Raw genomic sequence first — 14387 nt, 5'->3', positions numbered from 1 at the left:
GTACAGCAAATTATGTGAATGTCTGTCTCCCACTATTGAATTATGAGCCATGTAAGATCAAGAACTGTGAATTATTCATACTTTATCCTCCAAACCTTCAGGGCCTCATATATAGTAGATGTGCGATAAATACCTATTAAGTTTTATTAGATACTACTGAATTCATAGATTTAGCTCAAATCAAGGAAGCTCTGAACAATAGGAAGAGACCTCCAAACAATACTCCTTCCGTGAAAGTGACTCATGACTCAGAATTGAACCAATCTATTAAAGCACTGCAAAATTCAGAGTATTTTCAGGTGAAATTTGAGTGCAACAGATGTTGTCCACCCAAGGACATGCCCTCAGGTTATTACTTTTTGTTTCTCAGAATTCAAGTTGTCACGCAAGACGTCTCCAGACACCAGCTCCCCCTCCAGGTGAGTCAGCCGAGCCTGAAGGGTCTCCAACTCGCGTTCTGCTTTCTGGGCTCTCTGCAGGGCTTCCTGGTGAAACCCAGACTCCTCTTCCAACTGTTCCACAAGCTCAGATACTTGGGCTTCAAGCTGGGACACCATCTGGCAACAAAGAAACAAAACAAGAATAAATGTTGTTTTAAGATGCAGCAAAGTGTTAAAATCTAGCGCCCAGTGTGAGCAACACGTTATTTATAACACAGACTTCCAGATTCCTTGTAAAAATCAAATAAGAAACAGGTAATTGACAGGTGTATTTGCTCTGCTAGAAATGAATCTGCATTCATTATCTAATAAAATACTTTTGATTGGCATTTTTTAATTTTTTATAATTCCTCCAACAGGTTACTTGATAAATATTTATGGATAACATGTATTTGCCCCTAAAACTGCCATCAATTTCAGGGTTTCGAAGCTTAGTTGAAAAAAAAAGAGTTCAGACAGGAAATACTTTTAAAACCTGTAAAAGTATCATTTGTCTTCCACCACATATAGTGGATTAAAGACAATACAGTGAATTAATCTTGATAAGTAACCTTGAGATGTTACTAGTGCATTCAAGTGCATAAAGATACTATTGTTTCCAGCTTGTTCAATTTTCTACTGAGTGGGTTCCTCCTTCATGAACCGGCAGTGGTGCTGCCTCTGGGCTGCACAGTTAGGGCACAATGTTATCGTTTTAGCATCTCAAAGGCCAAAATTCTTTTGATAAGGGGATGCTACATAGGGTCCATGGCGACGCACGAGCAGGCGGACAGCTGATCTCTACCCCCTCGCCTACAGCATAAGATCCCAGCTTCCGCGCTGAAAGCCCCAAGGCTCCCACGACCCCTGACTTGCCCAGTGCTTCCATCCTTCCAGGGCGCTGCTCTCTTTATCCCGACCTTTCTCTTAAACCGCCAACAGAAGTTTACCAAAGACTCCAGGCACACTCTGAGAAACTGGAGTTGATCCTAGCACATCCAGTTACCATACAATATTGGATTCAATTAAAAAAGCACCGAGTTTGAGGTGACAAATAAGTTGTGATGCTTTGTTTTAGAAAAGGAGAGGACTAAGAGTGGTAGATATTTATGTGATGCTCAGTACCATTCTCACAGAAATTGGAATACATTGACGGCTTCACAGTGACAGCTTCCATTTAAAACAAAACAACTTCTGCTTGCCTATCTATACAACAACCATGCTCAAAGGCAAGAAAACATTAAAGCTGCCTTCGAATATTTTGAAAGGACAACAGGATTTGTTCTGAGTTACCCTCAGAGCTTAAGTTGAGGACCAGTAGGTATAAATCAGAAAAAGAATTCAACTTCCACGTAAGAAATAATTTTTCCCTGGTCCCCATAATTACAAAGTAATACATGTCCACTGTATAAGATTCATTAAGGACAAAAATATATATAAATCAGGAAAAAAAAAAACCCTGTGATCCCACTGCCTAGAGGTAACAACTATTAATATTTTCAAATAATTTGTTTTATGTACTGTTTAAACATAGTTGAGATGATATTATATTTGCCATTTTATCTTTTTTGCTTTTGCCTCTCATTTTAAGCATCTTTCCGTGCCGGGCAGTAGATTCCCAGTTGCTGGAGATGGTGCTGGAGATGGCCGGAAGCTGGCCGACCATTCAGCCAGCTTCATGGGGTGGACCGAAGTGCTACAACTGGGAATGCTAGACTTCTTGGCCTCGAACCTCTCTCATCGTGTGCTTCTATGTCTCTCAAGGATCCGGGGCTATGACAAGCCGCTCAGTGACACGTCCAAGGAAGTATAGTTCCCAAGGAAATTTGAAATTTCATGACAGAATATGAGGCTCTGAGAACCATCATTTCACATTCCCCATCTTTAGTACTCACTGACCAATGGTAGATCTGATCGTAATGAGAGAGAAAGGTTTGCTTGTCTCGTACAACATACAAAGTAACCTACAAAACAATGGCTATCAGCCTTGGCTGGTGCAGCTCAGTGGATTGAGTGTGGGCCTGTGAACCAAAGGGTCTCTGGTTCAATTCCCAGTCAGGGCACGTGCCTGGGTTGCAGGCCAGGTCCCCAGTGGGGGGCATGTGAGAGGCAACCGCATATTGATGTTTCTCTTTCTCCTTCCCTTCCCCTCTCTCTAAAAATAAATGAATAAGTAAAATCTTTTAAAAATTTGCCATCAAACATTACCCCCAGGATACTGCCTCCCAGGGGACTGTTTAATATACTATACAAGGTCTAGCACATTTCTTTCTGTGCAGCAGGAGATGTGGTTTCACATTTAATTTCATGCAGCAAATGAGTCTTTCTACTCAAAGATCCTTTCACACTTCTCCTGTCCCATGGCTGACCTGCCAAAGAGGAAAGAGACACAGAAACCCTCAGCTGGAGGGACGGAGCGCCGAGTGATCACTTAGCCACAGTCAGGGCGCCACAGACCAGAGCAGAGCAAAGTCGCTCCCAGACACCAGTCCACCCAGACTCCGTTTTGAAGACGACACCTGGAGCAACCGCGAGCAGTTAGACTAAGGGAGTGATAATGACCCTGAAAGGAGCAGCAGACATCTTAATGTAGACCGGGCTGTGGGACAGGAACTCAGGCGCCAGAGTCCTGGTTTGAAATTCGAACTCTGCGGTTTAGCAGCGTGTTAACCGAGGCACGAAACTAACCTCTCTGGGCTAATTTAGATCATATGAATAGCACAGTATGTATACCCGGTTTAAGTTTGATACATTGCACACGTTTTTATCATCAGTACCTCCACTGCAGTAGGTTGGTTCTGTCCATTCTATGCTTTTGTCGTACAGAGTTAAAGGGACCTTTGGGGAAGCACCCAATGCCCTAGGTAGTTTCTCTCCAACTGCTTTCAGTCCACAGAGCCCGCTTTTCAACTAGCAGTCTTGCTGAGGAGGACGAATAAGGGACAAACACGCTGAGTCACAGGCAAGAGGGTCTGTCCTGAACCCTCAACCTGTGTGAACCCACGACCGTTCTGTGGGACTTGAGGACTCAGCGGAGCACCACTTCTAAAACCACCAGTGCGCAGACGCGTGAACTGGGCAGAGCCCACCGCCTGCCCTCCCAAGATTCCGGCGTCCAAAGAGGACGAACAGCTGAGGTCCTCCCCACCGTCTATGCCTCACGGAACTCGGCTTCATACGCTCACGAGGTTTCCGTGCACAGGACCCCACCAAGATTTTTCTGAGCCAAATTTATGTAAATGCATAAGTGAATAAACAAATGACTGTTCCAATCTGACTGCTGTTCTCAGGAACAGCAAAGGCCAGTGGCTGAATGCATGTATGTGTCCCCCCAGAACTGTCAAGTGGTGTCGTGTTTTTCCCACCAAGAGGTCTGCAGAATCAAGAAGCATTTTCTTCTTCTTCTTTTCCTTTGTATCACCTGCTCACATCCTTGATATTCTGTGGGACAAAAAGGGCCAGGGATTTCAACACTCAAAAGTGACAGGGAACCATGGGAGGGGTGGAGGGATGTAATAAAGTAGATACACCTCCATTTTTTTTTTTAAATAAAAAGGCGCCGAAGTAAACTACTCTTTGCACACAAGCAGCTTGATTTTTGGAAGCAAAGTCATGACGCCCTAAAAGAATTAATTTACTCCCCAAGGACAAGTAGCCGCTGATTCCCCCCAAGAGGCACTCCTGCACGGAGATTGCAGCAAATGGAAACACGAGAGCTCTGGACTGAAGAAAGAGCCGTCTGGCCACTGAAGGACCCCCGCCTTTTGGGCATAATGACTCTTTTCCGATTATTCGAGTTAAAATTGTCACTTAAGAAATACACAAAACAAGCTTTCAGGAACGTGGTGTGACATCCGTCCAATACCCCTTCCTTCCGGTCAGCACGTGTGGCTGGCACTGTCGCCTGGCTCAGCCTCGCCTCTGCACCCCCACGCACGTCAGCTTCTGTTAGGGGTTGGACTGGGTCCCCCAAAAGAGGTGTGCTGAGGTCTCCCAGCGCCTCGGGATGTGGCCTTATGCGGAACGTAGTCTCCACAGAGATCATCGGGTTAGAAGGAGGTCGTTAGGGCGGGCCCTCACCCACCGTGACTCACATCCTTATAGAAAGGGGAAGTCGGGCCCCAGGGACACACACAGACTGCAGGGGGATGATGTGAAGATGCGGAGAGAACGCCCTCCACAGCCAAGGGGTGGCCCGAGGCCACCAGGAGCGAGGTCAGAGGCACAGGATAGCGTCGCCCTCACAGCCCTCGGGAGAGCCCAACCCGGCCAACACCTTGATTTTGGACTTCTGGTCTCCGGAACTGTGAGACAATAAACTCCCACTGCTTAAGCCCCCGAGTTTGTGGTACTTTGTCGTGGCCATCCTAGGACATGAATGCACTCTAGAGGCTGGGAGAGACAAAATCCCTCACCGTTCCCTCTTCCCAATGCCCTTGTGGCCAGGGGTGACCGTGTACCATCGTTGTGGACAGTGAAAGATCAGTGGAAGTCCGTCGATGCTTCTTGGTAAATGTTCGGCTTAGTAGATTCAAGGATTAACAACAGATTTAGAATGATAAGCTCCGAGGGGGGTTGGGGGGTTTGTGGAGACCACCTCAGGTCCTTCAGGTCATTGGGCTGGTCCCTATAGCCCCCCCAGAGCTGCCAGACTAAGAAGCACCCCAGTGGAGAAAACAAGGCCTTGCGTGTGCATGAAGCACAGCCAGAGAGCTGAGGTCTGGGTACATGTTTGTGAGCTTGCATTACTTTGTCTTTAATTTAGGACATGACATAGAAATCAACCATGGCCATGCCCCCCACCCCCACCCCGCCCCGCCCCATGCATAACCAACTCTCATCCAGATGATTAGCCAGTGAGGCAACAGCTCAAAGTGAGACAGAAATTTTGGCCCCAAAATTCTAAACTAAAACCTGAAAATGTCGCAACTTGCTGTCCATTGTGCAAGAAACGATTTCAAGAGTACCTGTCACGAGTGTCCTCGCATTTCAGGGTTAAATAACAACTAAGTCCTCATTTAGAATTCCTGGAAATTGACAGTAGAACATTTCCTTAAGAGAGTGTTTTGCAGCTGAAGGCGGGGGTGGCGGATTTCACCCCCCAGGGACATATGGCAATGCCTGGGCACACCTCTGGTTGCCACAGACGGGGAGAAAAGAAACGCTGCTGGTATTCAGGCGTAGCAGTCCAGAGATGCTGCTAACCACCCTACCACGTCTTCTCAAACAAACGATTACCCAGCCCAAAATGCCAACAGTTCCAAAGCTAAGAAACCCTGCTCTAAGGTATAGTAAAGCTTTAAAAATATATATTCGATTTTGCTATGAGCACAAAAGCAATAAAATGGCTCAGTGAAAAAGTGTGGGTGGTGTCCTGAACTCTACTGAGAACTGGAAATGCAGAAGAGTAGAAGTGAATGGCAAAGGGGTGGGACAAGAAAAGCAATGTTCAGTAGGTAGCAGTCCACCTGAAGTGGAGAACTGGCCAGGCCCGGCCTGAACCCACCATTGGGCATCCTTGTGGGTATCACTCAATTTGTGAATGCGTGTTTAACCAAGGCAGCTGGCAGGGCTGTGCAGCCTCCTCAACAAACACGTTCATCAATTTGTAAAGCCTCCATTCTTCAGAAACATTTCTGAGACAATATATGAAATCCATTTTCTCCTGATTTTACTTGAAGATGAGTCACACAAGATGCTAGCTATATGCTTGATTTCGGGCTTTTAAATAGTGAGAGCGGCTATTGGAAAAAATTACAGGGTAGGAAAGGCAGACAAAGGCACTAAAAAGACTCTGAATCATTCTGATTTTTATGGGAAGTGGTGGGGAGGCCATCCAGCTTAACCAATTTACACCATTTTGCTTGAGAAAATAAACATATACATCATGCTGACAATTTTATGCCATGTTTCACATGCTGGAATTAAAAGAGTTTCAGGAAAACATTTAGAAAAATAGAAGAGGGAAGGATTAAAATGAAATGGCAAAGAACCATTAGTTGTTGAAGTACATCTATTACCCGTCAAGGTAAATAACCTAATGAAGCTTTCCGCAGTTCGGTAAATAATTCCTTCCCCAATCTAGTACCTACGTGTGTACTGAATCATGGGAAAAACTGAGTTACTCTCAGAGACCCACATGTCTTACCAGGACAGATACTTCATCATATCCACAAAGAAAATCCTGCCCAGGCTGGCATAGCTCAATGGATTGAGCATAGGCTGCGAACCAAAGCATCGCAGGTTCGATTCCCAGTCAGAGTACATGCCTGGGTTGCAGGCCACGGCACCCAGCAACCGCACATTAATGTTTTTCTCTCTCTCTCTCTCTCTTCCTCCCTTCCCTCTCTAAAAATAAATAAATAAAATCTTAAAAAAAAAATCCTACACTAAACAAAGAAGTCACTATAGGTGTGCTCCCAGAGCGCATGTGAATTTTGGAGAATTTTTTAAAGGGAATTTAAAATGTTATGTTGCAAAAGGAAATTTCCAAAGGCAACCCTGTGTTGGGGACCACTGTGTGTGGTCTTGGAGGCAGTAGCCCCGAGACAGCAGGCCTTGAAAGAGGCCAGTAAGTCTCCCTGGAAACCGGAAAACGCAGGTAGCAGACATAACCTGACTCTAACACCGAGGGCTCCCATGGGAAATCAGGCCTGATAAATACATCGTATCCTTTGAAGCTTCCTCTGCTTTGTATGGCTCTGTTGATATAAGCTCGATGTTTAAATTCAAGGCATAAGGAGTAAACTCCTTGTCTCATAAAACATGTCTTAAAGACCCTCTGGCATCAGCACGATTAACAGACCCTGACCTGAGGCACATCTCTGTGTTCCTCCCATGTTATCTATCGATAATACTTGTTTTCGTGACTACAGCCCTTTGACTGATGAGCTGGCATATCTGCTGTGCACACCTGCACATACCATTCCCAGTGAAAGCCGTTTGGGAGAAGGGCTCGGGGCATTCTCCACCAAAGGGATTCGCCACCCCCTTTCCCGCCGGAACAACAAGACTGTGTCCGGGATGACTTACTCTCATCCACGGCAGCTTGGAGAGCTCTGAGGGACAGAGTTCCTGCCACAATCCCAAATTTTGAGTTAATCATCACTCTAAGATCTTAGGAACATTAAAAGATGAACGTATGCATTTTCTCCTTTTCAGCAAGCATGGACACACCAGAAGAAATAGCTCTTACTGGAAGCATACATGTAGTTTGGATATGATTCATGGTAAGCCTCACTGATTAGACTTCAATAACTTGTGTTTGATGATAATTTAGAGCTGGGCTGAAGCTGACTTGACTGAGCAAAGCTTTATAAAACATGAGATTTGTTAATAGTATAAATGAGATAACAAAATTGAAAAAGCCCTCTGTCATAAGTGTGAATTAAATCATTTTTCTCCACTTATTAAATAGATTGCCTAAAAGACAGTTCTAGGCAGGCACCAACACATTCTTAAAAGGAGGAAAGGAGGGAGGAACAGAGAGAGGAGGAGAAGCAAGGACGGCAACACTTAAAATATTTATTGTTGCTATTTGTCAGACAGTGTGTTAAGGACTTAATAGTATTTTTTTTGCATTAAATGCTTACAGTAAACAATAACCTTATGAAAGAGATAGTGTTATAGGTCTAGAAACCCTTATCTTCAATTCCCAAATCCAAAAGAATCTGAAAACTGACAGGATTTTTTGTTTGTTTATTTTGGGGGTTTTCTTTTAACTCATCTACGGATAAAGTGTGACCTGACTGGTTTGGGCCACAGGCCCTGAGCCAAAGCGACGTGCAGCTTTCCCTGAGTGCATCGCCCCTGGCGGGGCCGCTCGCAGGCGTCGCTGCAGAGCCATGAATGGGTGGATTACGGGGTCCGTCCCTGGCCCCACTGAGGAGCAGTGTGTGAGACTGTGTTCTCTATTACCTGTCTAAATCCTCGACTCAAAAACACATTGGACCCCAGGGGCTTCAGACATGGGGTGTGGACTGTGGGCTGTCCCCGCCCCAGAGGCCATAACCTCCGGGGCCTGGCCAAGGTCACACCTGGGGGGAGTGGGGGAGTGAGTGAGTGTGCAGTGGGGACAGGAGCAGCCTCGGGTGTCTGACTCCAGAGCCCACAGTGTAGTCGGCAGTTGCCGGAGTGACCCTCCAGGCTTCGGAAGCATGACTTGTTCATGAAAGGGGATACAACCACATGTAAAGGATGGTTTTGACTCTGATAACTCATTTATTCAGTACGCTAGAGGAATGAATTTACCATCCTTAAGAAGCATATAAGCAGCTGTTACCCACTCACCCTTTTCTGGCTTTCTTCCTGGCTGCCCATTTCTTGAATCTTCTCCAATATGGCCTCCTCCGTGGACCCCGCTGCACCCCCGCAGCCCCTAAGGAGGGCTGCGACTCTCTCCCTGAATGAGGAGAACTGGCTTTGGGAGGCTGTGGCTGCGTCCAGACTGGCCTTCAGACTTTTCTCCAGCTCGCCAGAGCTTGTCTTCAAGAGGCTCAGCTCCTGCTTCGAGGCATCCCAGGCCCGCTGGCCAGCAAGCAGCCTCTCTTGGAAGGTTTTCACTTCCCTTTCCAGGGCTTCTCTTGCCTCCGCGGCCCTGAGCAGGTCCTAAAACAATCACGTAAAGTGGAGACGAAAACATCAGCAGCCGGAGAGGGATACCTACATTTGCTTTTCAAGGAAGTAGAGCTAAATCCTCATTCCATTTTACAATCTAAATCTCCTGCCATCTCTTTATAAAGGCATTACATTGTAAAAGCTATGGCAGGTCCATTTAGGTGTCTAAAAAAGAGAAGAGACATAACATCCAGGCTAGGAATTAAAGGAAATTGATACATGAGCCTTTAATATATGGACTTCCAGAAAGAGTTAATACTGAATTAAAAACAAATTGCTAAGCCCTGGCTGGCGTAGCTCAGTGGATTGAGCACGGGCTGCGAACCAAAGTGTTGCAGGTTCCATTCCCAGTCAGGGTATATGCCTGGGTTGCAGGCCACAGCCCCCAGCAACCGCACATTGATGTTTCTCTCTCTCTCTCTCTTTCTCCCTCCCTTCCCTCTCTAAAAATAAATAAATAAAATCTTAAAAAAAAAACAAATTGCTGACTGACACACTTAGTAGATTCGATCCCTATCTAGTGCTGCGTGTTCTCAAGGTGGGTATACAGGGAAACTGATTTTGAATAAACAGCAAATCCTCAGAGTCCTAACTTGACACTAAAAGTTATTTGAATAGAGGTGTCTCTTCAATACTATTCTAAAGGATAGACGAGCATTCTCACAGAAACATCACTGCAAAAAGAAGAAGAAGGTCTTGCATTCAATATTCAGTGACTGGGTGGCCCCTGTTCTCATAAAGACGAAGGAAAACTGGTAGGACCTGAAGAAGGGAGCAGAAAGAGCTAGCCACGTGGGGGCTGGGAGAATTCCGAGTGGAGGGAGACAAACTACCACACCGAGAATAATAATGTTAAAGCATGCAGTATGTATTATTCGGTTCATAAATATAACGAAGGGCATGGGGAAGGTTAGCTGCGCACCCCCTTCTATTCACCATCATCTAGAATGGTCCAAAGAGACATAAAAGGGCATATTTAAAATTCATGGAGAAAAAACAACAGTTGTTCACATCAAGTTCCCAAATACATGAGTTCACCTCAAATAAGAGTAAGCAGTTGGATAACCAGTACTGCTATAGTAGTGCAGCCTACTTAACTAACCAAGATATTTTGGTTTTTATTAAAAATAGTATGTCAGTGTCAAAAACAGCCCAAAAGAAACACTATCTTTGAGTAGCAGGTTCTACATCTAAACTAACCAGTAACATTTCAGCTTCAGGCTGCTAGTTAAAGTGCAATCATCTCTTCTGCATTAAAACTAAACTTTAAAAGAAATTTAACTTTACCAACAGCACAAAGATGGGAAACAAATTCCTTGAAATGCTACTTCCTACTTTTTATTTCTTTAAATAAAAAGAGAATGACTCCTACTTTTTATTTTTATTCAAAAAAATAAAAACAGAGAATGTCTGGCTTTTTTTTCCTTCTGGTGATTTTTTTTTTAATCAAGGAAGTCTGAGGCATCAATTCAAAATAAAAGCCATCGAGTGGATGGGTAGTTGGAGAAGGCTGCCCTTTCCAGGGATGTAATAACTGAACTAACTATGGAACCTATTTTGTGAAATGCTTTGCTTTTCATGGTCCCGGCAACAACTTCAGATTCCCATTCTGTTTCCAAACTACTCCTCTTTGCAAAGAAGCCCCACTATAGCCACTGATTATTAAATTTTGGCCCTTAAAGTAAAGAGTCAAGGGCCCTTTTTCCCAAATCCAACAGTTTAACGCTTTACAGATTTCTCTTCTGGTGACACAATAGCTCCTCCATTACAGTAACCAGTGTCAGCACTGGTGGTAACAAACGAGGCACGTATTTTACTTGGAAACTACAATCCTAATGTGTGGTTGGAAAATTGAGGTCCTAAATTTGATGATGCAGGGGGAAAAATTAATTCTAGTCCCCTCAGTTCTAAAACCTTACAGAATACTGCATATTAATTTTTGTGTTGAAAGAACACCCCTGATGCAAAATAGGAGAGTTTCCATGCCAATAAAGTGATATGTTTACCAAGTATTCACAAGAGGTCCTAAAGAATGCACAAAAAATATTGCAGACACTTGAGTACCATACACTTACTATCAGCTGGCAGTAAACTAACCAACTGGCAGTTACACCCAGTGACCAATAAACACAGCTACGATATTTCAGCTACAAGGAATTTTTCACCCCATCAGGCTGTTGTCTCACTGCCGTAGAGACAAAGGCCAAAATAGTCCTCTAACAAATCCACAGCACCGACGCATGTTCGGTAAAGATCAAGAAATTCATCTGTGACCACACACTACAGGAGCACACGGCTGCAGGTCAGATTTCTCTTCTAGACACGTCTTAGCCCTGTGCACTGTTCAGTAGGTAACGCAGGCCTGGGGTACCAGGGACCAGGCCTGGGGACAGCCACTCCCTGGAGCTCTGATTAAGCTCTTCAGCACGCAGGGGCGCTGGGTTGATCTGCTGGACACAGATGGCCCCAGACTGCAGATGCAATTAGCTGTAGAGCTCTCGGGAGGAAGCAGCCAGCGCAGAGTCCAGTTGCATGGCTACCTCAAGGATACACTGAAGTAATGTGACACGGGTGCCGTTGGCCAGGACCTGGAGACTGGACCGCTGTCAGGCCACACTGACACGCAGAAGAGAAGCAAGTCACTCCCTCTCAGCGGAATCTAGGCTGACCTCCACGGAGGAGGTCATGTTCACGAATGAGGGCAGGCCCTGCAGAGACAGGGACTGGGATCCCTTTACTAAAATGTTGTTTCATTAATGAATCTTGAGATCCAGTCCTACTAATACAACAAATGAATGACGGTCCTTTTGCAATTACTTTTAACAAAGACGGCTGTAAATAATACGATTTAGGGATTCAATTTAGCTTCTTAATTAAATGAAATTAATGCATTAACTATTGAAACCACTGAAAGGTTTATGATGGGTTTTTATTTGATTTTTTAATTGAATTTTTTTCTATTAACATTTACCCCCTTATACCCTCTTCTACCTCCACCCCCTTTCCCCCCTGCAATCACTGCACTGTTGTCCATGTCCACCAGTGCTTCCGAAGTTTTGTGTTTTTAAAGCATGGTTGATTCCTCTTATAATGTTTCTAACTATTATATGGATTTTGATACGCATGAGATCAAACTGCCTCTCAAAAATACAATGAGCAATCATCAGGGTGGAAAATCTTTGGCTCTAGCTCTCTTCATCCAACCCCAGACAAATTTTGTGGCAGTAAAAACCAGTTGGCTACTCCCACCTACTGCAGTTAAGGTGAACACATAAACTCAGAAATTTCCCCAAACAGGCACATCATGCATTGCTGGCAGAAGGGTGAGTAGGTAGGACAGGTACATAATCACACCAAAATACGTAACAAAATTGAATATGCACATTTCCCGCGGCCCTGCAATTCCAGTCCTAAAAATATACCTGTAGATTACTGAATATGGAAAATAAGGTGTGTGCAAAGTTATTCAATTACAATCTAGCAGAGGATTAGGTCCTACATACACACTCATTGGTACTGGTGTGACTGGTTGAACAGATAGGAGACATCCATCCCACAGAACATTATGTAGTCTTCAGAAGACCTGAGGAAGGTTTTTATACACTACGGGAAAAGCTCTCCAAGATGGGGTAAAAAAAGTCAGGAGCCTAACGAAGTGTCTAGTGCCGTTTGTACCTGCATAACAAGAGAATCTCTCCACAATTATGCACAGGCAACAGCGAACTCTAATCGTCTCTGGAGCGGGGAACTGTAGCCGCTGGGCAGAAGTGGGAGGAAAGTGTGACAGAATGGTGGCAACTCTAAAAACACCCAGGGAATCTGGGTCCGTTTAAACTTCTGTTAATAGTGATATGAACACACACACACACACACACACACACACACACACACTCAACTTAGCCTGCATTGGTAGTGAAGAATCTGGAATAAGGGAAGCGATGTCCTCCTACTTCTATTTCCCTGTTTCCATTTCCCTGGAACAAAACCAAACCTGAAGTTTGCACTTGGTGCTGGGATACAAATTTCAAGGTAGGTAAAGCCCTCCTAGAGCAGTGCTATTCAAAATGTGAATAACACACTAGTGTACCTCCCACAACTGTGTGTTCCCCATCCCAACAAGATAACTTCAGAAGTGAAGGGGAAGAGTTCAGTAATTTCTACAGCAATTTGATGTTGGCTTTTTGTTTTCTGTACCAACTGGTTTAAATAACATTATAAGATTAATATATAACAGTATAAGGCTTATTCATCACTTAGGGCAAACACAAGTAGCTCAGATCTACTTCCAGGTATTATCAGGAAACCTTCTGTGGATGAGAGCACCGACATCCATGTTGAGCAGGTACAGGCCCCCCGGGTTTTGCAGAACTGATGGGTAAGCGGCACGTGCATGAGCTGTGTATCTGTTGTGCAAACAGGGACATGTATCATGTGAGAGTTTAAGGTTCTTTAGCCAACTGTTATCCAAAAGTAAGAAGTATGCCAAACCCAGACCATTTCTTTCATCAAAAGAATGTAAATTCCCACCAAAAGATCATTTAAATCTAACTGTACCTTTCCACAATAGACTGATAGAAATGTCTACAGGTGAATAACTGAAGATGGATTTTGAAGACACAAGTGTTTTATTTTGGATACAAGTTACAAATAAATACATTGAGCTTGCTCAAATTGCTTTTAAAACCCTCTCCCAGCGTCAACAACTCTTGGAGACTCGTTTTCCGCTGTAAGTGCCTTAAAAGCAAAGCAGAGAAACTGGATGACACACACACAGGCCCCTGTAAGTAGCGCTGCCATCGATCCGGCTGAGACGACACAGGTTCACAAGCAAGGAGCGAGCTCGTTGTCACAAGAGAACTTTCATTCAGCGCGAGCATGCAGGCCTGGGAGACCGGGGAGCCCAGTCCTCACTTCCGGCCCAGGTGCGACTGCAGAGTGACAACCAACTGCCAGCACAGCGGTGCTCTGGGCATCCACCCCGCACACACCCTTTCCAAGAAGAACGTGCATACTTTATGTAGTTCTTTTCCCCGTGTTTATTCTGATGATATTTCCCGAAATGTCATCTTCTGTCTGTGGCTTCTGACTTTTACTTAATATGTAGGCTTAGGCCTTTTTGTGTCTTCTTAAATAGTTTTTTCTATGAATTCATTCGATTGATTTCTTTATGAAAGTATTGGTCAGCAACAGGTTGGAAATAAAGAAAAAGTGATCCTTCCCACGGATGGTTTGAGAAAAGCTGCAGTAGAGAACATTTAGAGTTCAGAAAGGAGGATAGTGAGAGTCTTGAAACCCTGTTCCCAGAGGAGACAGTAAGAGACCCCGAGTGTGCATCCCACGGACGAGTTAGAG

The 14387-nt window shown here is 44.6% G+C and overlaps 1 protein-coding gene across 1 annotated transcript in view; it reads right to left on the bottom strand.

The window, feature by feature from the left end:
* Positions 1–14387, bottom strand: part of CCDC170 (coiled-coil domain containing 170) — a 53258-nt gene that overhangs the window by 21133 nt on the left and 17738 nt on the right. The window contains exons 6-7 of the mRNA XM_045843640.1: positions 8709–9026; positions 357–557 (exon numbers count right to left, since the gene is read on the bottom strand). Of these exons, the coding sequence (XP_045699596.1) occupies positions 357–557; positions 8709–9026 (519 nt within the window). The remainder of the gene's footprint in view (positions 1–356; positions 558–8708; positions 9027–14387) is intronic.

Source organism: Phyllostomus hastatus, unplaced genomic scaffold (genome assembly GCF_019186645.2).
Source record: "Phyllostomus hastatus isolate PE091 unplaced genomic scaffold, TTU_PhHast_1.1 phas_contig_40, whole genome shotgun sequence".
NCBI classification, from domain to species: Eukaryota; Metazoa; Chordata; class Mammalia; order Chiroptera; family Phyllostomidae; genus Phyllostomus; species Phyllostomus hastatus.
This window is presented reverse-complemented; position numbering and strand designations above follow the sequence as displayed.